We start from the raw sequence: 26,051 nt of genomic DNA on the forward strand, positions 1-26,051 counted from the left end.
GTGCTCGAATCCCTGTGAAGGGACCTATCTTCTCTCCACCCCTTTTAGTAGTGGTTGGCAGGAAAGATGGGGTCTGCTATAAAACCGTGACAGGTTCCAGGATAGCCTCATGAATAGGGAGACCTACCCTAGAGTGTCCTCCAGAGGCTAAAATGTCCACAAGCCTGCATGCCCTCTCCTGTACCTCTTCTGGTTGGAGAAACAGAGCTACAGCCACCCTCTTCAACCAAGTCTCAGTGAGCTCTGAAATCAACGGGACGGTGAGAGCTTGGCTCAGTCACTACCACCTCATCAGATGATGAAGAGGCGGCAGCTCAGGGTTGTTGAGGAGGTCCCCTCCTCTAATTCCTCCACAGGACAGTCCTGTGCACGCAGCTCCGCCTGCACGACTCTGGAGGAGGGCAGACTGACCTTGTTGCAGATGCTCTCAGCATCTAGGTAATGTGTAAGAGTGGGAAGGGAGCAAAGAGACTCTAGAACATGGAAGGAAGCCCCTAGGGTTCTAAAGGGGCCATTGATATGGAGGCAGGGCCCGGCTATGTGCAGGCCACTGTCCTTAGAGAGCTGCGGCTGTGGCCAATACCATGATGGGTAGGCACCCCCACTGCGGGTTGCTGGGCATGCTTGGGGCAAGACACACATGATCCAACGGACTCTGTTACCTCCGATCACAGTGGAGCTGACCCCATTGGTACTGGGGAGGCCAGTTCTGAGTCTGGAGATGGGGGTACCGGTGAGATCATTGGTGGCTTCCTCTAGATAGAGCCCTATGGCAAGGGGCCACAACTACAGAAGCCACCAGTACTGAATGGTGCTCTGGGGTTGGAACTGGGACCATGTGCTTCCAATCCTGGTACCAGGCGAGATACCCAAACATCAGGGGCAGCTGCCACCGACAGGTTAAGCAACTCTCTGGCTGCCTCGAAAGCCTTGGCTGTAGACAGCACCAGAAAGGGCTCCGGAGTCTATGGTACCGAAACGCGTGCTGGTCCTTTGGGGATTGGTTGCAATGGACCTGTCCCAGCCTCTGGAGTCAGCAATCCCTCCAGGCTGACTGACTGTGTCTGGGGATGCCTCCTCTTTGAGGGCACCTCTGAGTTCTTGCCTCTGCTCAAGTGCCTTCACCATAGACTTCAAAGGCCCCAATACAGAGTGTTTGGGAGACTCACGTTGTCTCTTTTTGAGTGCCAGCAACAAGGATCTGCCTCTGGACTCCTAACAGGGGGAGCACTTGTAACGGACTCTTACGTGCTCACACGCATTCAGAGCGGGAAGGTTCTGATGGCAGGCGAAGCACAGATTCCACAAGCAAGTACTTGAGTCTGGCAGCCCGATCCTTTTTCGATTGGGGTTGGAACCTTCTACAAACGTGACATTTCTCACTCACATACCCCTCTCCCAGACACGTAAGGCAGATGGGGCGTGGGCTGCTCACGGGCACAAGACTTGTTACATGAGTAACAGGCCTGAAAGCCAGGAGACAGAGGCATTTAGTCCAATACCAGGTTCAGAAGCCCACTCTCGAGAAACACTATCCTAAATTTATTCTAAATATGTACAAACACTACACTAGCCTAAAAACTAATTCTACAGACACCGTGTACACTAAAAGGAGGAAGACTTGCAGATACAAAGTTCGGTGCTCTAACAACTGTTACTAACAGGAGGCAGGAACTAAGTGGGGTTGCAGGTAGCATGGCCCTTTGTACCTGCATGCAGTGGCGTGAGGCACCAAATGGCACTCATACTACCCCGATGGGTACTGCTGAGGGGAAAAAAAAAATCTTCCACAACTGTGCGTGAGACGCACACCTACAGTGGAATGGACATGTGGAGTCACTCAAAGAAGAACACATTTCAAAACTGCACAGCAGCCTTACAAGCAGATTGCAGGTTCTATCTTCAGTGAAAAAAATCTGATATGGAAAATGATTTTTTTTTTAAATTTCAAAACTTGATCCGTTTGTGGAAAAGTATCCTCAAAGCTGATAGAGCAGTTAGGCAGGATAAACCCCTTCCGTGACCTTTAAATACTAAGAGCTATTGCAAGCTACCACTACAACCCAACTAGCTTTGGTTTGAACCGTCGTATCTTTTTAAAATGTGTTTGAAAAAAGGTTTTTTGAGGGGTTGACGGGAAGCATAGAAAATTTGGTTTCGCGAGGACAATCTTATTCTTTACTACTTTGTTAAAGTGTCAGCACCAATAAAGTATCTGAAGGTCAAAGAACTCTATTTAATTAAGGGATAACACCCAGTGCGATGAAGTAAACTGGTACTTGTAATTAACTGCTGTTGCAAGTGACTGGATGCCAAAGAATGTACACTCAGATTTATATACACTAAGAAGTAGTACGGTTTTAGCTGAACTGCTGCTGACCACATCAGCTGTGCATGGACAAGGGCCAGAACCAGATTACCTAAAAACTGCTGGCAACAGATTTCTGCTCTTTCCTAGAGTGGACAGGGCCTTAGCTGTATGAGCAGAAATATCATCCAAGTCTCCTGAGATTTCATTGGTTGAAAGTGCTCTCTTGCAGAAATGATTTTATCCATTGTATAAAGACACATTACCATTATTCAAATAATAATGACAAATGGGCAACAAAAAGCACCTTAACAATATATCAGAGAGGAAGCCGTGTTAGTCTGAATCTGTAAAAAGCAACAGAGGGTCCTGTGGCACCTTTGAGACTAACAGAAGTATTGGGAGCATAAGCTTTCGTGGGTAAGAACCTCACTTCTGACTTGCATCTGAAGAAGTGAGGTTCTTACCCATGAAAGCTTATGCTCCCAATACTTCTGTTAGTCTCAAAGGTGCCACAGGACCCTCTGTTGCTCTTAACAATATAGTTGCAAATCTCAGAAAGTTAATCCCTCTCATTTACGTGGTCCAATGAGTATCAATGTTATATATGCTCCTATAAGCATAGTTGCTATTGAGGAATGGCAAAAATGGAGTTTAGAGCTTGTGTTTACTTCATATTCTCTTTTGAGAGAGAGAGATTTTAGGAAGAAGGTATAGAGGTGTTTTTTTATAAACAAGATGAAGATAGTATCGGGGGGTAGCCGTGTTAGTCTGTATCTACAAAAACAACAAGGAGTCTGGTGGCACCTTAAAGACTAACAGATTTATTTGGGCATAAGCTTTCGTGAGTAAAAACCTCACTTCTTTGGATGCATCCGAAGAAGTGAGGTTTTTACTCACGAAAGCTTATGCCCAAATAAATCTGTTAGTCTTTAAGGTGCCACCAGACTCCTTGTTGTTTTTAAAGATGAAGATGTTTATACAATATTGTTGACCTGCAAAATTTCCCCATTAGAAAGCAGCAGACAGTCAACATACACCTCATTATAGATGAAACTGTCATTTTCAATGACATAGTGTTCAAAATACACCACTTCATCTGGAATCTACTGCTTGAATTATCTACTAACGTAGAAAACCATTTAGATTAATGGCACGAAATTTGTTTTCGCGCCACTGTTAGATTTCAGGAAGCTGCACATTTTTTACTATAATATGATCATCTTTGTATAAATATAATTAGAGTTGACTCTCAGAAGAATTAGACATGCAAACCTGTGCTCTGAAGAGCAGCCATTCAATTTTTATCTCACTAAAATTGCTTCTGTACAGTGTTCTCTTTCACTTAAAGGGAACTTCGTTTTCTCAATAATGAAAAAAGGGCAACGTTGCATTTTTTATGAAGCAAAGAATCTTTTTCAAAAGGAAATTTAACAATTCAGCAATTCAGTTTCTACCTGCACCTGGTACACTCAAAAATGTCACCGAACAGTATTAAAACCTGTTGCGAGGCATTTTAAATATGTGGTAAATTACTTCTTGATTTTTCTCATTAAACTTTCATATCGACTATTAAAGTCCTTTCTCTTCATTTCTGATTAAAATGTATGCTAAGTCTTCTGCAGCTTCTTTAAATAAATGAAAGTTAACTTTTCACTCCAATGCAATTTTGCTGCCAAATAATAAAACTTAAAAAGGTGAAAACATCAAGTTACAAGTTTAAGCACTTCCAGGTACAGATATTTAAGTGATTACGTTAGTATGCCATTTATTTATTCAGATTTATATTGACAAAATAACATTGTGTAGCGTCCCGTAATTAATCTCTATTTTTTAAAGCAACAATTATTTTCTTTCCTTATAAGACAGGAAATCAAATTATGGCTCTATTTTATGTTAATCATTTTACACCAGTCGACAGACATCTTAAAACATACGTAAAGATCTTTGTGACATTTTATTTAAATTGCCCCAAGAATTGGATGTGCAAGGTAACATTTTAAATTATTTTATTTACTATTAGGGTTATACATTAAGGGGAGAATTTTCAAATGGAACAAATAGCCGTTAGGCACCCACTGCTGCCCTATTATATCAATACAGAAGCCAGCATGAGATTGTTCGTTATTGTACTGTTTATATGGCCAAGATTCTCAAAAGTGGTTAGTGCTTTTGGATGGCTCAGTTTGGGATGCCATCTTAAGCCTGATTTTCAGAGTGGGGAACTGTTAGAAAGGAAACAGTAACTTAACCCATTGGACATTTGTGTTACCATCAACATCAAAAACCCCTCATGTGCTACCAATTACCTATTCCCCTCCTTAGCTAGCATGAATATCTACAATATTGAGATGGAGAATATTTTTTTCCTCCCTCAACCTCTAATCAGACTTTGGTGTCACAGACATTTTATTATGAAATTCTGTCTCTTTCTTTCTTTGTCTGCTTTAGGAGGGGTTTTTCCAACCAATTTATTTCCTTGCTATTATTCGTGGGAGTTCTGTCTGCACTAAAATGGTAACCTACTGTTCCCTGGCTAAATATTATAGCTGAAATGCCATCAATAACTTCCCCTCCATTCATTAGCCTCTTCAGGGTGTGCTTTTGCAATGTGTATGCTGTTAGCAGGATCCCTTGATTGAATTACAGTTTCTGACTGTTATTTTTATGTATTCAGATAAATATGTACACATGTAGAACAGATATGCCATTTGTAGTGAAGTACAATGTGCACTGGTTTTTAAATGATTTTTTAAAACTGGTTTAGGGTTTGTTTAAAACTGACTCGAGGTAAGAACTTGAGAAAATGATAAAGTTCAGATATTGTCTTTGCCGTGGCAACACCGTGCATGATGAACGAAAGCATGGCCGCAGATACATGCTCTCTTTATATAGGCGGTATAAGAATGAGTTCGGCAATTATATAGAGACGTTTCTTAAAGGGTAGATGACCTATGAGGCTAAGCTCCTAAGCCTACCATGGAACAAAGATTTTAAACTGTTAAAGCAAATAAATTTAGATGTTGGTGGATGGGGGAGAATGGACCCGGCCTATTCTCCAAAGTCTATGGGATTAGATGTTTAACTAATTATTTTTGCCATTGTTATACCATGTTGTGGAAGCAGAGAGAGAACTGTCATGCACTGCATCCCCTTCCTGTCAGTTCTTTCTCTGCTTCCACAATGTTCAACCCTCATATTAATTCTATTGATACAGGGAATTGGGATTTCAAAATGCATGGGGGAGCTTCAGCCCCACTGGCACTAAAGTGAAAAAATAAAAAGGGAAAGCGGATTTTTAAAAATTTTCAGTAAAACCAGTTTACCGCAGTGCAGCAGAAACACAAGCACTACTGCCAGCCATGACCATGCTGTTATTAGAGTTCTGATAATGAACAGTGCAGAGAAAGGAAAAAAATGCACAAGAAAATTTAGTTATTTCATTTTTAAACAGAAGAGTTAATAAAGTTCGTGCTTTAAGTCACTCATGCATTACTGCTGCAAATTCTGTACCATGAGAAAATAGGAATGGCAGGGTTCTTTTGGCTATTGTTTTACATGCACACACGCACTCTCACACGTGCATACACACACTCACATACGTGGCTCCTCCTTTCCAGGCCTCTAGGATACACTCCAAAAATCATAATCATTCAAAAAAACCTTTCAGAGATTGTAGTTTTGTATGTCTCACTAGCCGTAAATTCCACTCTTACAGTCACATTTTCTTTACTACCAATCTATTGTATTTAAATTTTTAATTAATTTTAAGTGTTTTTTGGAGAAAATCCATTTGGTTTTATATCATGCCCATGCATTTCTAATCATTCGTGTACATGCTCACTCAGATTGGTAAGAACAAATGGCCAACATACATAAACATCTGGTATACTCCATACACACTCCAGCAACACAAGCTTGGAAAGAAACCCAAAAGTCTTCCTAGGGAAAGAACACTTTGAGAGGAAGGTATTGTGGAGCTCAGGTAAATTTTTAAGGCTGAAAAGATTATCAGAGCTAGTTTGCCTAGCACATCTTGTCATTCAAGTTGTTTCTGTGATAAAAACTGACAACTCTCACCCCTGTAGATTAAGGGCAGGTCTTCACTACGGGGGGGGGGGGGGGGTCGATTTAAGATACGCAAATTCAGCTATGCGAATAGCGTAGCTGAATTCGATGTATTGGAGCCGACTTACCCTGCTGTGAGGACGGCGGCAAAATCGACCTCTGTGGCTCCCCGTTGACGGCGCTTACTCCTACCTCCGCTGGTGGAGTAAGCGCGTCGATTCGGGGATCGATTGTCGCGTCCCGACGAGACGTGATAATTCGATCCCCGAGAGATCGATTTTTACCCGCCGATTCAGGCGGGTAGTGTAGACCTAGCCCAACATACTGAAAAACAAGTGCTTCTTGGGGTAATGGAGCCCTCTCAAGGCAGTTAAAGAATTAAAGCTATTAGTAGATCTAGTTAACAAATATTTGTTATTTTGCTGCAACTGTGTTCCAATGAGATTTCCTTCTGCAACATCAACACCCATATCAACCCTTCACAACAGTTATGGATTTAATGATTTCATTTTGATACCTCTGGGGCTCCCTCCCACTAGCCCAGGTTCTTCCAGAGATCAACAAAAGTGTTATTTCAGACAAAGAAGATGTCCACCTTGGTTTAGTTTACTAGTCCTAGTTGGCAGAATGGCAGACCCTTCTAACTCTCCCCACAGTGACGCAAAGAACAGCTTTACTTGCAAACGGCTAGGATTTCAGACAGACACCAAAGAGATGTTAGTACAAATGTTGGGTATTATATGAACTAGGTATCCTACAACCGGATATATTAAGCTTTTCTTATACAGATCCCTAAGGTCTGAGGCATGGCATCCCCATAATGTTTTTGCTTTAACATCAAGAGGAATTAAAATGGGAAAAGCCTCCAACCCATCAACTCTTCTCTGGCTGGAAAGTACTGATCAAGCATCAGGAGAACCAGTAACCTAAAATCTTTACGGTGAGCGGGTTTCACACAATTCGCTATGGTTACTATTCAATCAAACCACACTGGTAAAAGGAAAAAAAAAGGAAGAACTTGATTTACTCCACAGTCAAGCCATGTGTATTCCCTGAACATCCTGCTCCATTTCGGATGTTTCTAATATCGCCAATGGTTTCTATGGAAACAATCTCAAGCTTATGACTTGGCAGATGTAGTAAAAATCAAGGTGGAGAAGTCTTTCAAATATTTTGTTTTAAACTGCATGAACAGTAGGACCTCTCTGGTGATCTCAGTAGGTGCTGAGTGCACTATTATCAGGAGGACTGAAATTCAGGGCTCAGTCTTGGCCTTGCTCTTGTCCTAGCAGCGGTTGGGGCACTTGATAAAACTCATGCAGCCTCCCTATATTTCTCTAGAGACTTCCAATTATTCAAGGAGCAGTATGCACTGGCCTTGTAAAGGTACATGTCCAGACTTCTTTTGCCAGGGGATATGGCCTCTGTAGCACAGAGACTTTGATAATGAGATCAGGAAGAGAGGAGCAAGTAAATAGAGGCTCAATATAAAGAGATCCTCGGTGATCAGAGGATGCCTATGGAGTAGGAAAGAAATACAAGTAGGATTTTCAAAAGCGCTCAGTGTTGGCCGAACTCTGCTCCCGAGAAGCCCATGTTAAAACTCCTAGGCAGCATTTGGCCAACACTGAGTGCTTAGGAAATACCACTCCTAATTTTTATGGCTAGGCATTTTGTTGCTAACTTTGTCATCCTAATTAGTCCAAGATATTTTTAAATTCCACAGTCCCCCTGAAAGTATAAGGGATTTTAAAATGTCAAATAGAAAGTAATATCAGTCACTCAACAAAATGACACAGAAATAAGCCTGGAGGGCTGAGATGAGTCACTAAATCAGGAAATTCTGGATAAAACCGATTAATGATTAGGATTGGGGTGTGGTGGAGCAACATTAAGAGAGGCACGATGGCGCACTATCCTAGGAATCTGAAATTTAATATTTCAATCGATTCCTGAATTGGAGATTAGAAATAGAAAAGAGCTAGAGTTAAGTCATTCAGCACATCTCCGAATGTGTATTTTCAACCGTTGTACAACTTTGCTTAGCTGACTTTTTCAAAAGTCCATAGTCATATTTCATCTGTATTTGCCTGTAGTTTTAGTTGAAGTTCTAACCTCTTGTACACCTCTAAATAGTTCTCCTCCCTCAGTTTGGACACATCAGTTATATCCACCCCTTAGTTGTCACTTAACCCAACCACTGTATTCATATTTAGTTCTTTTAATCTCTCCTCGAATGTTAATGATCAGTAGGTTCCATAACTTTTTGCGTTCATCTGATTTTGAATGTTTGTTCAATGTAGTCTTTGTTTTATGAGGTCATTTGGGCTTTGTTACTTTACAATGGCTTCTCCTGCTGCAGCTGCTAGAAATGCATTCATTTACCAGGAGGCTTGACAAAACCGCTGTAACCATGTGAAAATGTGTAGCATTTAACAGACCCTGTCTGTGATCATAATTCAGAGGGGGAGGTGGGCAGTGTATGAATAATATGAAAACATCCTAAAAAGATTTCTTGAAAAAATTGAAAAAAAAAATGTATTGCAAATTAGATTGCAAGTTCTTCAGGACAAGGACTGTTTTCCTCCTTTTTGTATTGTATATTATCATCATATTCATTTAATATCTCAGTCCCCCTCCCTTCATTGTTGCCGAAGATATGTCTCACTAGATGAGAAAGTGATTATTCCACATTATGGATGTATTGGCTTATCAAATTTCAGAGTGAAACATGGAACAGTTGCATTACCAAAGTGAAAAAATTAATATTAATCCCTTTACTCCCTCCAAAATATGGATTAGAATTCATTACAATTGTCAGATTTGGTGTCATTTTGTTTAAAAAAGAAAGTAGTTTGTGCCAAGCTCTTTGTATGCTGGAATTTTGGCCTGAAGTGAGTATTTGAACATGGTTTAAAAATAGGGAACAAGAAAAGCTGTCAAGCTGATAGACTAATTTGAACAGAAGACAAGGATTGGTTTGCTAGACTGCTATGACAATAAGAAGAGTTAGTGTTGGTGTTTGTTTTAAAAAGCTCTTCTCACAGGGTGATGATGAAAACTTTACTCCCGACCTATGAGATGAGAGGGTCTTCTGTGGAACATCTACAGAATAGCAAAAATATCACTTGTTTCCAACAGACTTAAGGGATTCAAGTTCTTCCCAAACCAAAAACACTACTGAAAATTTTATGCATCTCTTAAAAAATTAAACTTGAGTTCACATTTTCAAAAGCCAGATTTCTTTTTAATCTCTGATGTGATTACCCCACTAATAAGGATTACTAAAAATCAGTCGCTCCCTTTGTACTGCTCTTACATGCATGCCATTTCCATCAGTTTGGGGAATTGCTGCTAGTCTAGGACTGTAACAATTGGTGGTTAAACTCAACAGAAATGACAAGACTAGACATCCTTTCAAGCCTTAAAAATTATGTTATATTTATGAGATCAGTCCACTTGAAACATGATTTCCCTTGAAGACTACATTTCCTTCCCCCCCCACCCCCAAGCTTGTCTTGCCACTCAGCAGTGCTGAGAAAGTAGATAAACAGGAATGTGATACCAACCGTGAACTGCCGGTTCTGTCGTCGCCGTTGTGTCTACACACGGGAACAGAGGATTGGAGGAAGGGAAGAAACAGGAGGAACGGCATGCAAAAAAAGGGAAAATGGAAAAAATGGAACAGATAATATATGAGCAAGCTTTCAAAGAACATTGCGTGACAAGCAATAATAAAATGAAAGGCAAAAAGCATTTGAAGTGAGTTGCACTGTTTAAAGGACATGCCTTGAATTCAAAAGCTGTGAGCCTGAGGAAAACAGTAAATTCTTTGTTTTTCTGGAGTCTTGCCAGGAGGATATTTACTGGTGGTCAAGAGCTAAGGGGAACATGAAATGTGGGGAACACCAACAGTGTCAACTCTTTGGTTGAGTACTCCCAAAACACAGATGCTCAAAACTAGGACAGACCTAAAAGCCTGGAAATGGTTTCATACATTCAAACATTGCCTTCACTAAAATCTTCCCCTCCAGCCTGTTCACCCCAGGTCCTTCATTGCCAATCAGAAGTCAATCAATCAGCCTCAAGTTTCCCCTCCTCCAGCTGATGCCAAGAAACCTAGAAGTGCTATAATGCATGGTTTAATTTCAGCATCCAGCACATTTTAGGGTTGATCAGGAGGTAACAATTAAGCAACAGGGAGATGATGAGGACTAGCACACAGTGTGTTCACAGACCACATTCACTCAGAAACACTTATTAAATTTGTAGGTGGCCTTTTTGCTTGGTTTCTAATGAATCATGCACCAATGAGACATTCATTTGATTGAAAAGCACAAGTCTTCACAGAATACTGGGGCGGCAAGTGGAGATCGCCAGTTCCTCTGCTGAGAAATATCGCCTGATCTCTGATTCTTTTTTAGTCTTATGCTAAGCTCTGAAGAAAGCATTTATTTTTCAAGAGGCTGAGTGTCATATGTTACAAGTTAAATATATTGCATTGTTTTCATCTAACCTTGAATATATTGGTTTTGAAAACTTGCTTCACATCAAACTGTGAAGCTTTGTTAAAGGCTTTTGAAATATTTTTGGAGTTGCTGCTTAATGTGAACATATAGACAGTTTATAAAGACTAAACTGTATTTTGGATGAACTTCCTACCACCTCAGCTCTGAGTGTCCTGGCAATTAGATTATCTCCCCAAAATTCCCTATTCTAACTGGGTCTATTCAGCATCAACACTGTAAATGGCAAATCCATCTCCATTTGTTGACTTACACCCGGTTCTACTTTCAGACTCCCATTACTATGCTGAATGGGTCAGAAAATTGTTACTACATGCATTTGTTGGTTGCATGCTAGAATAGGCTGGTTATTCAGAATATATTTGTAAATTGTCAATACTTATAAAAATATTCGCAAACTCTCAGTAAAATATTGATGTGGTCAGTCACATCAGAAAGGGGCTTCAAAGGACGACATTTGGACTACAAAGGCAATGTTTAAATGAACAAAAGCATATGTCAAAGTGCAGAGCAGCACTCCAAAACATATAATTTCTATAAACTAGCCAGGAAGTTTAGTTTTAGAATTACAGTACACAATTTCACATAGGCGTTCCCCCTCAATTAACATGCTCTCCTCAGAACCATAGGAACTGTAGTCTTTCCATACTCAGAATAAGCAATAGGAAGCATGAAGGGCTATTTCTGTGTAATTTAGCTAAGGACAGTCTATGTTTGAATTTCTGGACCATCAGTGAAGACGAGAATCACACAAGGAGTACACAATACTTACAGATTCAAAGTCTGCACACTTTAAATATCAAAGCAAAAAAAAAAAAGCACAATTTAACAAACTCTACACCAAGATTTGCATGACAGATTATCAAGCCATCATTAATCTGTTCCCACTGCCAACATATACTGTTCTTATCTTGGCAATCAAATCTAACACGTTCTTAATATGCTAGCACTCGTTCTCATGCTGGGAACTTTGGTGAAGGCAGCATGGAAGCCTTCCAAAACAAAAATGAGAACAAGAGTGGGCCTTTATTCTTTTGGAAGCAGCATTGTGATAATGCCTTATTTTAAACAAGCAAATGGTGAAAGGAAAAATGGAGGTGGGGGTAGGGAGTGTTGTTTAGAAAGAATTACAGAACTGTCAACTCTTGAGATACCATCTTGGCATCTACAAACAGTCTCAATTTACTGTCTTCCTGAAATAAAAAAAAGTTATGTCAGCATTAAGATTAAATAAAACTGTGCTAGAAGCAACCTTTTACTCATATGCTGGAAAAGATATTAGTCAAGAAACAGTGTGAACTGGACAGTGCATCTCGCTTCCTCTTCTGGGGACAGAGACCAACAGCTTTACAAAAATAAAGTTCTCAAGCAGTTTATAAGCGAGAACAAATATCCAAGTCAAACAACATGTTTGCTGCAGCTGGAATGGTAAAGTTATGATTAGCAAATGGATTGGATGATTACAGCAGGAAACACAGACCAGTTAAAGGTTTAGAACGTGCTTTCTGGAGGTCCTTCTCAACTCCACCATCTTCTTTCAGAACAAGGATTGTATACATATTTTTACTTCTTTTAACGCATGGTACAATGCTGCACTGCAGAGGAATGATCTCATGTTCAGAGATTTAAAACAACACACGCTTAAGGAAGATTATTTTGCATCATGAGAGAGAGAAAATTAGCCTTTTGCGGTGCTCCTTTGATATGAGTCTAATGAGTATATGCAAAATGGTGTATAAATCACTCAAGAACACTACTGTTCTGCTTGGTGTAAGAGAAGAAATATAGCAGTAACAGGAAAGACTGTGGGGGGCTGCTACTGCTAGAATATCTTATGATTTTACCATGGGTTGACTAGTTTTTAAACTAATTCTCTGGATTTTAGCATGGTTACCCACTTTTAGTTTTATTTCATACTGAGGATAACCATGTCACCCCACTGATTAACTTTACGGTCCAAATTCTGGAGGAAGCTGTGTGTTGTTTTCCTAGTTTAAAGGTCCAGTGAAGTCAATGAGAGTCTTCAGGGACTTTGGCAGGCATTTGATCAGGTCCCCTAGTGATGGGGGATAGCAACAATCACATGAATTTTATGAAAATGAAATTTATCCTATGATGCTGACACTGGATGTTTTCTATTCTGAGGTGAGTACAGAGGATAGAAGGAAGAATACAACAAAACATTGAGGCGGAGTAAACGCATTGTTAATCTTAAGGTAAAACAAAACAGGATTTTAATTAGTAAGGCTCAGCTAAAATTGTTTTATGTGGTGTAGTAAAAACAATCCAATGGCCTTTCCAGTTCTACACATCCATAATCCTACTGTGTTCACTAGATCAGCGGTTCTCAACCAGGGGTACACCGAGGTCTTCCAGGGGGCACATCAACTCATCTAGAGATTTGCCTAGTTTTACAACAGGCTGCAGAAAAAGCACCAGTGAAGTCAGTACAAACTAAAATTTCATTCGGACAATGACTTGTACTGCTCTATATACTATACACTGACAGGTAAGTACAATATTCATATTCCAATCGATTTATTTTATAATTATATGGTAAAAATGAGAAAGTCAGCAGGTTTTCCACCAACAGTGGGCTGTGACACTTTTGTATTTTTAGGTCTGATTTTGTAAGCAAGTAGTTTTTAAGTGAAGTGGAACTCGGGGTACACAAGACCGATCAGATTCCTGAAAGGGGTACAGTAGTCTGGAAAGGTTGAGAGACACTGCACTAGATGACTGTTTTATGAGTATCATCAAACATGGTATCCCAGGAAGGAATTTCTCCGCTGATATAAAGTTGCATATTTCACTTAATATTGACTTCCTTTTAGCATCAGACATAGGACTCACTCAGTTTACCGTGACCAGGACTTGACTGAATTAAACTTCTAATACACATTATGTTGTGGTAGAATATGAAGGTATCTGCAAAATGGGAAAACACTGGCAACATTCAAGTCTTTAGACACCAGCCATTTAACTAAGTAGCAAAAAAATGCATTGCTTCAGAGGCAGTGGGGCAATATTTAGTTGAAACAGTGGCACAAGCGCTCCACTGTGGCACATTCTCATTCTTTCACATGGCTTCTCTCCAACTGAAAATTGTTCACTGAGCGTGACAGACTGCGGGTTTAAAGCGAATCCATAAATTAGTCCATAGTCTTGAACAGAATGAACAGCATAAATGAAAACGAAAATCTTAGGAACAAAATTAAATGCCTAAACTTAAAATGCTTTTTCTATTTCCAATTGAACTGCAGTGTTACTATCTTTAAGAAGCTACAGATCCGCTGGGGCTTTTTAAAAACAAACCCCATACAGGAATGGATAGAAGAGTAGCATCTAAAAGTGCACATAAGGTTCAACTGCACCCATTTCACATGTCAGTCTTTAAACCAAACTAAGTAGTACAAACACAATATAGTTCCTTTCTAGTTTATTTCCTTCATTAAAGTAAAAAAGGAGCCAATAGGCTTTCTAATCAGACTCACTGAAATCGTGTTCCATCTGCTTTTTTCAGATTTCTTCACATTTAGAAGGCCAGGGCAAGCATGAGTTCCCTTGATGTTACCATTTTTACAGCAATGCCCTAAGTAATGAATGCTCTGTATTTATGAAAAGAATATTATTTTCCGGTTTATTTCAAATCCATAAGAGATAGTAAAAGGAATACTGAAAAAAAAAAATCTATTAATTTCCACTGACCTAATGCCTAGCTTCATTTCATTTATGTTACACTTCAATTAAACTGAATGGTGGCAGGAGGGAGGATGAGGTGAATTCAAGCCTACATAGAATGCCGAGCCGCAGCCATCCTTTATCTCTAAAGTCTTCCCAGAAGAATGATGAATGGACTCTGTTTGATACTGTAAGATCATGCTTTGTAAAATAATTCCAAGTTGGCTTCAAAGCTTTTGCAGAGGTGTACTGCACTGCACCCCCGAGACAGCTTCATTTGCAGACCAGATGTTTCACAAAAATAATCAGGATCTGCTGAGTAACTTTGTGTAGGGGGGGGGGGGGGGGAGAGAATTCTAGGTCTGGTGCTGCAACTTGGTCTGGGATTTTTAACATTTCTTCAAGAAAGCCCTACAATATGCACTCTTGCTTAGGCCCCAGCCTTGCAAAGAAAATTTAAGAGAAACTGCACAGAGCTCCCTGAAGTTAAAAAGGCTCCACACCTTTGCCTATGCTCCTCTCTTTGCAGGATAAGGGGTTTAGTAGCTATTATTTTAGAATGAGGACTCTTCCTACAGCATGCACAGATATTGGAAGCTACTAGATATACCAGCGGTCATGGAGAAGCCCTGTGAATTTTGAACTCAACAAAATAGTAAGTAGATAGTTAGACTATATCTTGTTGGAGAAGTGGAATAAGCAGTTTTATTGTTTTTCCATTAGTCCTCTTGCTTCAAAATAGACAAGTTTTCTGAAGATACACAATTAAGTAAAAATGATTGCTGCAGTACTTTATTCATCACAAACAAGTAACAAACAAATCAAAGTGCTCTGGCTGTTATTGACAGAGCAGTGGGGTAAGACTGGCTTAGTTATTTCTTTGCAGGCATGTAGGTTATTCTCTCCCTTTTCCCCTTTAATGTGGTCACATCCTGGATGAAAATGTCAGAGGAGTACGATGTTAACGGTAAATTAACCTGACATTTTATCAGGGACACAGGGAAGCTTCTACAGAAACCAAGAATGCTACAATAAATAATTTGGGGAAAGGAATGACTAAGCGGTGTTAATCTCTGCACCAGCCTGTGAAGCATTGCGTAGCACCAAACACCTAGCTTTGTGTGTGTGTACATTCAAAGTTTACAACGACAGAGTACTGCGAGGCTCTTATTTTCAGATTCATGTTTTCTGATTTTCAAATGTCAAGTTGTATACACTGCTGCATCTTTAAAGAAGCATTCAGAAAAGGAGACAAAACTGCTGCTGGGGCCATCTGTAGATTGCCCAGACCAGGTTGGAATTAACCAGCATCATCCATTGTAGAAGTTCATGGGAAAGAAATAAGTTTTCCATTTATCCATTAAATTCCATCTGAACAGCAACACCGGCATCACAAAGTGTCAGCAATAGTAACCGATTAGGCACAAAGCTTCCACATCCACTGGTACATATGTAGCCCCATTAATCCACACGGTCTCTGAACCTCCCACAAACCTATTGCTCAAAATACCTTTCAGCAAAGAATACGTTTTACTGCATACTTCCCACCTATAACTTTTTTGGATTACTCCTGGAATAAATCCCAGGCAGCTGTAGTTCATCACACTAGCAGCTGAAATCAGGAAGAGGACAAACTTGTGGCGGGAATAGATTTATCATTTTAAATGAGTTTTCTAGGATGTAAATTCCAATTTTAAAATGATGCAACATTTTTCTTCGCTCATGAATACAAGAGTTCCCATTTTTATATTCGATACCTATGCAAAGATGGAAAAAAAATTTCCACTGACTTAGTTTCAGAATCTAAGTTTAACCTGTCCTTCAGGAAGAGCGTTTAAGACAGGAACTCAGTGCTATTCAGAGGAATTCATCTGGGAAGGCAGGAAATCCTTGGAATTTTTAGGCACCAGCACTGTAGCTTTAGCCTACAGAATATTTACGTGTGAAATCATTCCAGGTTTGGCAACACCTACTTTATTTATTTATATATAAAAAGACAGTCAAGTTGTTTAGTCCCCACATTTAAAATTTCACAAAACGGAATACTAATAAAACATTAGCATTTAAGTGAAAATGTATGAAAAATACTTCATTTCTACTTCAACAACCTCCTCCGGTATTTGCAAACTAAACAGTGGAGCATTTACATAAGATTTGGAAGTAGATTAATAATTTTACTTTCTAATGCTTAAACTTAAAACAGCAGAAAAACTGAAAAGTTTGTTCTACTTTTACCATTTGGTTTTAACCATTTATGGCAGCGTTTCTCAAACTTCATTACACTGCAACCCCCTTTTGACAACAAAAATTACTACATGACCCCAAAGGGGGGGGGGAGGGAGGGGGCGCAACGCCAAAGCCCAAAGGCTTCAGCCCCAGGCGGGGAACCTGTAACCCAAGCCCCAGCAAGTCTAACGCCAGCCCTGGCAACCCCATTAAAATGGGGCCGTGACCCACTTTACGGTACCGATCCACAGTTTGAGGATCTATGGTATCACCAATAAGGATGTGTTTATTTTTAAACCTTCCAGCATCTCTTTAACTTAAAAAAATGTTTTAATACATTTTAAAAGATTTCACAATTATTTTAAAGGCAAGTCATCTGATATGAAACCTGCCAGTCCAGGATCAGGACGTGAGGAGTTGCTGAGGAGCCTTGATATTGCTACAGGATTGCACTCGAGTCTCTGTACAAGTTATAAAGGAACATCCATGCAATATAGACTCAAACATGTAATCTGCAACACTAGGGATTCCCTAGAAGTATGCTAAGTACATCCCACGTTCCATTAAAACGGCTGCCATGTTACACGCAAGTCCCAATAGCAGAGGAGGCAACAAACATGACTGTACAGGTACACAATTAATTGTTTATGTGCTGAGGGGGAAGAAAATTAGCTCTACAGAGGATAAAAATTCTTTAAAAGGCAGACCATTTTTTTATACTACATTATGACCAAAGAGAAGGATTTTTTAAAAAAATTAAGAACTCCCAGGATAGAACAGCTGTCCAAAAACAGTATTTCAAGTGAGGACTCCAGGGGCAATTTAAATTATGCAGTTTGCTCTGCCATATCATATTGTACATCTTAATGCACAAAGCCACGAGGACAATTTGAAATGATAAAAAAAAGGTTTTGCCAGTGATAACAGCTGAAATGCCAAAGGATGGTCAGAAAATCAGGGTAGGTACTGAAAAGATCAAACCATCATGTGATAAATCGTAAGTAGCAAAGCAGCAGATTCAGAGCAAATGGTTTAAAGGTTGTGCTCTTTCAGACGCTCCATGACTTCCCCGCAGCACTACAGAACTGTTTCCAGAGTTCAGCTTGACTGATCAGGTCAAGTCCATGCCAGCAGCTTTGACAGTCACATCAGGAGCGAGTGTGAGAGTGAGAGAGACACTTATGCTCAGGAAGTGGACAATGAAGGCATGCCAAGACTTGCCTTTAGGTTGTCATCTAGAGTATGGAGAAGAAAGCATGGCTGGCCGGTGAAGCATGGCTGATGACAGCAGTGGCTGGCTGGCTGGCAAGGGGGCAGCACTGAACAGGGATTGTTAATGGGCTGGGGAGGAATTTTGTACAGATCAAGGGCTATATTTTGTAACAAAATATATTATCTGTTATAGCGATGCAAGCTCTCTGGTGTAGAAAGCATGCTCTCCTGTAATGGCTGTACAACACCGCCTAGCACGTATGGCTTTATACGAATCATCAAAACAGGTGTTTGCCACTGGAGACTATGGCTGAAGAACCTACTGAACATGCCCAAGCACAAATGGGCCCTTCCTAGGCCCGTTTTTACGGTAGAAAAAGTGAGCCCTCAAAGCATCTTCAGTACCTGAATCACGTTCTCTACACTGGAGGGGGCATCTGGTAAGGAGTGCAGTGTAAATGCAGAGAATAGGAGCTTTGCCAATGAAAACTCTCTCAAACACAGCTCATTTTTCTTATGAAGACGGGGTCCTGGCAGAACCGCCCTCAGCTTCCATGCGATGGCAGCTGAGTGTGCCCCCAGCTTGTGTGGGGAATGAAGGGAGAGAAGTTGAAGTATAATGGAGATAAAATCTCCCCCGATTTGAGGAATCCCATTTAAAAATGCTTAGAATTGGTTTGGGTGGAAGACTAAGCATGAAAAAAGGAATTCTACCACCTCTGAACAAAGTCAATCACCAGTATTCAGACTATATGCCAGGGATGGCCAAAATGCAGCTTGAGAGCCGCATGCGGCTCTTTTCAGTTAAAGTATGGCTTGCAGAGCCCCCCCACACCTCCCCACTATTCTCCACCTACGAGACTGGGGTGGTGGGGCTACGGGATTCTGCCCTGAGAGGAGGAGAATCGCAGGGCTTCAGCTCCATGGGAGTTGTCTGCCGGGGCTTGGGAGTTCAGCAGAAGTGGGGTTGAAGCCCTGAGCCCCGGCAGATGTGCCTTGCAGGGCTGAAGCAGGCACGCCCTGGGTCTGGAACTACTGAAGATTATCGTATGTGGCTCGGAGGGTCAGTACATTTGGCCATCCCTGCTATGAGAGAACATTTCAGTATTTTGGAGGCAATACAATTAGAAGTTATGTATTGTCCTTTGAGGCTTTTAAGTAGTATATTTCTACACTACTACTGTACATAATTCTTGCAATGATGCTAGTTTGTAAATGGATTTCACTTGCAAAACCCTATACTGGGAAGAAAGGAAGATAAGCTTCAGTATAAAACTGCAGGAACTTAGGCCTGGTCTACACTAGGCGTTTATGTCGAAGTTAGCGCCGTTAAATCGAATTAACCCTGCACCCGTCCACACTGCGATGCTATTTAGTTCGACATAGAGGTCTCTTTAATTCGACTTCTGTACTCCTCCCCGACGAGGGGAGTAGCGCTAAATTCGACATGGCCATGTCGAATTAGGCTAGGTGTGGATGGAAATCGACGCTAATAGCTCCGGGAGCTATCCCACAGTGCACCACTCTGTTGACGCTCTGGACAGCAGTGCGAGCTCGGATGCTCTGACCAGCCACACAGGAAAAGCCCCGGGAAAATTTGAATTTGAATTCCTTTTCCTGTCTGGCCAGTTTGAATCTCATTTCCTGTCTGGACATCGTGGCGAGCACAGCAGCACTGGCAACGATGCAGAGCTCTCCAGCAGTGATGGCCATGCAGTCTGGGAATAGAAAGAGAGCCCCAGCATGGACTGATCGTGAAGTCTTGGATCTCATCGCTGTGTGGGGCGATGAGTCCGTGCTTTCCGAGCTGCGATCCAAAAGAAGGAATGCAAAGATCTACGAGAAGATCTCTAAAGACATGGCAGAGAGAGGATACAGCCGGGATGCAACGCAGTGCCGCGTGAAAATCAAGGAGCTGAGACAAGGCTACCAGAAGACCAAAGAGGCAAACGGATGCTCCGGATCCCATCCCCAGACATCCCGTTTCTACGAGGCACTGCATTCCATCCTCGGTGCTGCCGCCACCACTACCCCACCAGTGACCGTGGACTCTGAGGATGGGATACTGTCCACGGCCGGTTCCTCAGACATGTTAGGGGACGGGGAAGATGAGGAAGGAGATGAGGAGGGCGAGGCAGTTGGCAGATCTCACAACGCTGATTTCCCCGACAGCCAGGATCTCTTCATCACCCTTACAGAGATCCCCTACGAAGCGTCCCCAGCCATTACCCCGGACACAGAATCTGGTGAAGGATCAGCCAGTAAGTGTTGTAAACATCTAAACATTTATTTTTAACAAAACAGGAATATTAACAATTAAAAGAATGGGTTGTTCATGATTAGTGTGCCCTAGGCGCTTAACGGTTTAGTAAGGGGCAGTGCAAGTTTTGAAAAGAAATCTAGCAATGTCCGGTTTTCAGTGATTGTCCTGCACAAGCCGCTCTACTGTGTATTCCCTGCTACTGCAGCTACAGTAAAATGCGGTCTATATGTGCGGGGATAGAGCAGTAATCCTCCTGGGACATCTCGATGAAGCTCTCCTGGAGGTAACTTGAAAGCCGTTGCATGAGGTTCTTGGGGAGAGCGGCCTTATTGGGTCCTCCGAAGTACGACACGTTGCCGCGCCACGAGATTATCAGGTACTCGGGGATCATTGCTCTGCACAGCAGGGCGGCATACGGCCCTGGTCTTTGGAGGCTTTCCCGGAGCATTCTCTCTTTGTCGCTCTCGGAGATCCTCATCAGGGTGATGTCGGCCATGGTGACCTGCTTTTAATTAGGTAGGGGAATGTTAGTGTTGGGACTGCTTTCCCGTTCCTTTACAGAACTGTCACCGCTGGTTTGCAGCCACGCGGTGGAGGCGGGAGAGGGGCAGCCGAAAGGGATCATTCCCGGGGACAGCCGCGAGGGGGTGGGACAGGGGCAGAGTTCCCGCTTGCCGGATTGCTGGCAGCAGGGACTGACATTGATTTAAATGTGAAATGAGGCCAGTGGTAATATAAAAGTTTTAAACTGCCACAAGTGTACGGCTTACCATGTCTGCCTGCAACAGAAATTCCGTTGTGCTGCCTCGCTTCTCAAATGTGCTGTTCAAGACCCCAGGCACAGAATGCGAAGGCCGAGAATTCGACCTTGTGCTGAGTGCGCATGTGAAAGGTGCTGTGCATGGTCTTGTTCACAGAGAAAGACTATGTTCTTTGTTCACAACTACATTTATCTTTCAGAGGAATTCACTCCCTTTTTCCCATTTCCACAGCCCCGTCTGCGACTGTCTCACAACCTAGCCTGGAATCACACTCCCAGAGGCTAGCGCGGATTAGGCGTAGGAAGAAGAGGACACGGGAGGACATGTTCTCTGAGCTTATGGCCTCTTCCCAAGCCCAGGCAGCACAGCAGACCCAGTGGCGGGAGAACTTGACCCGAATGCACCAAGCCAACATGGATCGGGAGGAGAGGTGGCGGCAGGAAGACCAGCAGGCGACTCAAACGCTGCTTGGACTACTGAGGGAGCAAACGGACACGCTCCGGCGCCTTGTGGATGTTCTGCAGGAACGGAGGCAGGAGGACAGAGCCCCGCTGCAGTCCATCTCTAACCGCCCTCCCCCGCCACCAAGTCCCATACCCACCTCACCCAAAGTGCAAAGAAGGAGAGGCGGCAGAGTCCCTGCTAACTCTCACTCCACCCCTGCAGAGAGCTCTAGTAGCAGAAGGCTCTCATTTCCCAAAATTTGAAAAGTTCTTTCCTTCCCGCCTGACACAAGCCCACGTCCAAGTTTCACCTCCCAATGCCATGTGTAGTTGATAATAAAAAATTCGTTTCTGTTAACTACTGTTTCAATCATGTTCTTTTGGAGGAGGAGGGGAAAGGGGGTTGGAAATTGGACAGGACAGTCTCCTTTGGCAGGGTACATAGTCGGGGGCAGGCACAGCAGCAGGGCACATACACAGTGCAGTGATGCAGTGACTAGTTGCCCCGGTTAGTCTGGGAGGTTGTTTTGATGTAATGTTGGGGGGGGTGGGTTGCTCTGTGACTTTGTGGCGGGGGAGGGCAGTTACAGATCTTAAGCGCCGGTCCTTAGACAGGATCACAGAGCCACACAGCATGGGATCTGTAACCGTCCTCCCCCTGCCACAAAGTCAAATAGACCTCCCATACACACAGTCCCGATCAGGAGGGGTGACAGGCTCCGTTGAAACAAGCATCCCACCGCAGCGGAGCCTGTCAATCCTTGAGTTTAGAAGCTGCATTCGCATCACAACACTAGACCCGCCCCGCACCACAGTCTGCGTCCCAGTTTTAAAAAATTCCCGCTAAAACAGTATTAAAGAAAACGGTGTGCTTTAACAAAGTAGAACTATTTTTATTTCGACACGTGTGTTGGAGGGGGGGTGAAGGGGGTATGTAACTGGATAGGATAGTCAACATTACCTGGGTAAAGAAACAGGGGCAGGTTTAGCTTCTCAGTACACAAACTATAAAATCACAGGTTACCCTGCTCACTCAGGAACTTTGCTTTCAAAGCCTCCCGGATGCACAGCGCTTCCCGCTGGTCTCTTCTAATCGCCCGGCTGTCTGGCTGTGAGTAATCACCAGCCAGGCTATTTTCCTCAACCTCCCACCCCGCCATAAAGGTCTCCCCCTTGCTCTCACAGAGATTGTGGAGCACACAGCAAGCTGCTATAACAATGGGGATATTGGTTTCGCTGAGATCACAGCGAGTCAGTAAGCTTCTCCATCTCCCCTTGAGACGGCCAAAAGCACACTCCACCACCATTCTGCACTTGCTCAGCCGGTAGTTGAAGAGTTCTTTTTCAGTGTCCAGGGCGCCAGTATAGGGCTTCATGAGCCAGGGCATTAGCGGGTAGGCTGGGTCCCCGAGGATGACTATAGGCATCTCCACATCCCCAACAGTTATTTTGTGGTCCGGGAAGTAAATACCTTGTTGCAGCCGTCTAAACAGACCAGAGTTCCTGAAAACACGAGCGTCATGAACCTTGCCCGGCCATCCCACGTAGATGTTGGTAAAACGTCCCCTGTGGTCCACCAGTGCTTGCAGCACCATGGAAAAGTATCCCTTTCGGTTAATGTACTGGGTGGCCTGGTGGTCCGGTGCCAGGATAGGGATGTGAGTTCCATCTATGGCCCCACCGCAGTTTGGGAATCCCATCGCTGCGAAGCCATCTATGATCGCCTCCACGTTTCCCAGGGTCACTACCTTTGGCAGCAGTACATCAACGATTGCCTTCGCTACTTGCATCACAACAACCCCCACGGTAGATTTGCCCACCCCAAACTGGTTCGCGACTGACCGGTAGCTGTCTGGCGTTGCAAGCTTCCACAGGGCTATGGCCACTCGCTTCTGTACACTCAGTGCAGCTCGCAACCGGGTGTCACTGCGCTTCAGGGCAGGGGACAGCAACTCACAAAGTTCCAGGAAAGTTCCCTTCCGCATGCGAAAGTTTCGCAGCCACTGGGATTCATCCCAGACCTGCAGCACTATGCGGTCCCACCACTCAGTGCTTGTCTCCCGTGCCCAGAATCGCCGTTCCACGGCATCAACATGACCCATTGCCACTGTGATGTCCTCGGCGCTGGGTCGCCTGCTTTCTGACAGGTCTGTGCTACTCTCAGACTTCAGGACATCACCGCGGTGCCGTAGCCTCCTTGCCTGACTTTTCTGCATCTGCCTCAGGGAAACCTTTATGATAAGCTGCGAGACGTTGAGAGCGGCCACAACTGCAGCGATGGTCGCAGCGGGCTCCATGCTCGGAGTACAGTGGCGTCCGCGCTGTCAATGACTGGAAAAGCGCGCGAACTGTTTTCCCGCCGGCGCTTTCAGGGAGGGAGGGCGGGAGTGATGGACGGATGACGACAGTTTCCCAAAAGCACCCTCGACTCATTTTGTTACCCAGAAGGCATTGCCGGCTACACCCAGAATTCCAATGGGCAGAGGGGACTGCGGGAACTGTGGGATAGCTGACCACAGTGCACCGCTTCGAATGTCGACGCTATCACCGTTAGTGTGGACGCACAAAGTCGAATTACTGTCCTTAGTGTGGACACACACGTTCGACTTTGCAATATCGATTACAAAAATTCGATGCAAGTAAAATCGAACTACTCTCGTAGTGTAGACAAGGCCTTACTCATCCGTGTTTGGCTGCTGAAGCTTCTAAGGTTAACAGGGGCTGCAATGAACTAAACAATGCAGGGGAAGAGTGGAAATTAATTTTTATATCCATTTGTCAGACTTGGGTTTCCAGTTAAATTTAGTAGACTGTCTAGTCTCTGTAGAAATGGAGATGGAAAATGTTCAGTTCCATAACCTTTAATCTATTTGGAGAGAGGAGCAAATGTTAAATTCCATGAGTGCAGATATTGAGCCTTCAGGATAAGATAAATACATATATAGCTGCTTGCTAAGACACAGTAACTCTGCAAGATCACATCCATCAAAGAGAGGGATTTGACAAAGTTGTTCTAGTAGCAATTTCAGTTTAACAACGCCTCAGTGCTAGCTCGTTCATTAGCACAAAAGCATTCTGTGCTGAGAGAAGATACAACTCCTGGATCAGGAGGTTAAAGTATATCTGTAAGGTGGCCTCAAATCTCAAGCTGATAGGCCAGCAACAGAATGAGACAGGAACAGAAAGTCCACATTGAAACCAAGGAATTTGGCACAATTGGCCTGTTTCTGCCCTCATTAGAGTCAATGGAAAAGTTCCCATCGATTTGGATTAAGAGTAGAACAGAGTACAATGTCACTAATACAGTCTGGCCCCACTCACACGGGTCAAACCAGATTAACTGATGAGGGTTATGGCTGAGCATAAACTATGTTTAAACATGTTTTTTAGCTCTGTTTTAGAAGCCAGAGTACCTGGGGTCTTTTTCACCCTGTTATACTCACTAGATAGGTAAGGGGAGAGGTTTCTACCATCAGGAACAGGCAAAAATGGGTGTTTGATTGCTGCAAGAATCATAAGATACCCATGACTTGCCCACTATAAGTGGCTGTCAGATCTCACCAGGCATGTGGATCTCTCTGAGTCTGAAGAAGATCTTACGATCTTGAGGTGTCTGTGTCAACCACAAGTGAACGGTCAGAAATCTGGGGAGCTAAATTTAGATTATTAGGATCATCATCATCAGGTCCCAAGGCCATTACAATAACTCTTCCGGAAATGCTCCAAAGGCAGGGCCAGCCAACAGGGAATGTTACATGGGAGAAGACAGATTACAGAGGAAGAACAGTAGGGAAACTTGAGAGAAGGGGAGGGCACAGTGATGGAGCCAGCTAGCGCATCAGCGGTGCAACGTACATTTTGAAGAATGACTGACACTAAAAGCTACAAAGGCAGCCTGGATTACAGGGGTGGGGTAGCCAGTAGATTTCTGATCCAAGCCAGTCTGTGGGGGGAAGGACTAAATTTGTGTGGCTACAAAAGCCAACTCATAAGAGCACAGATTTTATACTGAGGGGTGCTGCAGCAGCCTGGGGATCAAAGGGTGAATGGTAAATGCAGAATATCGAATAATCAGTGAGGCAACCAAATCTGCAAACATCAGTAATAGGATTAAGCCACTAAATAACAGAGGATGTAATATAATCAAGTTCAACATCAGTTAAGGGGGACTCATACCAAGAGCCAGTGATATTTAGTTTCCAGAAGAGTGACTTTTATTTTAAAAAAGAATGAGGAAGCTAGGAGCACCCAAAAGGAGAAGTTGGAGAACTCTGTAGAATCAGCATGGAGGTTGCCTAAGATGCCTTATTGTAGTCTTGGATGGTAGCAACGATTGAAGCACTTGAGCTACAAACAACATGTAATTTATTATTCGAAACAGCTATGATATTGAGTGTGGAAGGGTAGCTTAGCAGAGTACCCATCTATACAAAAAGTACTAAAAGTGAGCCCAAAATGACATGTTAGCAATACCTAATTTCATTTCCAGGACAAAGAGAGGAGAACATTATTAGTGTTACAAAGCACCACATGAATATAATGCAATAGGGCCAAAGCAGCTTG

General features: G+C 42.9%; 2 protein-coding genes across 14 annotated transcripts in view; one reads left to right on the top strand and one right to left on the bottom strand.

The window, feature by feature from the left end:
• CADM1 (cell adhesion molecule 1) overlaps positions 1-26,051 on the bottom strand; it is a 293,287-nt gene that overhangs the window by 19,705 nt on the left and 247,531 nt on the right. For 7 of the 11 annotated variants that reach the window (XM_005291392.5, XM_005291391.5, XM_005291390.5 and 4 more), the window contains one exon: positions 9,946-9,978. The exons of the other annotated variants lie outside the window; for them this stretch is intronic. In XM_005291392.5, coding sequence (XP_005291449.1) covers positions 9,946-9,978 — 33 coding nt within the window. The remainder of the gene's footprint in view (positions 1-9,945; positions 9,979-26,051) is intronic. 11 annotated transcript variants of the gene reach the window in all.
• LOC135975894 (myb/SANT-like DNA-binding domain-containing protein 2) lies at positions 19,300-21,846 on the top strand. 3 transcript variants are annotated; one of them, XM_065569024.1, is made up of 3 exons: positions 19,300-20,282; positions 20,490-20,567; positions 21,277-21,846. In XM_065569024.1, exons 1-2 carry the CDS (start codon positions 19,706-19,708, stop codon positions 20,522-20,524), a joined length of 612 nt encoding a protein of 203 aa, XP_065425096.1. In that variant the 5' UTR covers positions 19,300-19,705; the 3' UTR covers positions 20,525-20,567; positions 21,277-21,846. The 3 variants fall into 3 exon arrangements, with proteins under 3 accessions (XP_065425096.1, XP_065425095.1, XP_065425094.1); XM_065569023.1 differs by having other exon boundaries at positions 20,490-21,846; XM_065569022.1 differs by lacking the exon at positions 20,490-20,567.

The sequence above is a fragment of the Chrysemys picta genome, chromosome 16 (assembly GCF_011386835.1).
Source record: "Chrysemys picta bellii isolate R12L10 chromosome 16, ASM1138683v2, whole genome shotgun sequence".
In the NCBI taxonomy this organism is placed as follows: Eukaryota; Metazoa; Chordata; order Testudines; family Emydidae; genus Chrysemys; species Chrysemys picta.

Excerpts from the sequence above, each read along its gene's own strand:
- LOC135975894 (XM_065569022.1), top strand. The coding sequence starts at position 19,706 with ATGCAGAGCTCTCCAGCAGTGATGGCCATGCAGTCTGGGAATAGAAAG. Across the intron at positions 20,283-21,276 it reads ATCTGGTGAAGGATCAGCCA|CCCCGTCTGCGACTGTCTCA; the intron begins GTAAGTGTTGTA and ends CCATTTCCACAG.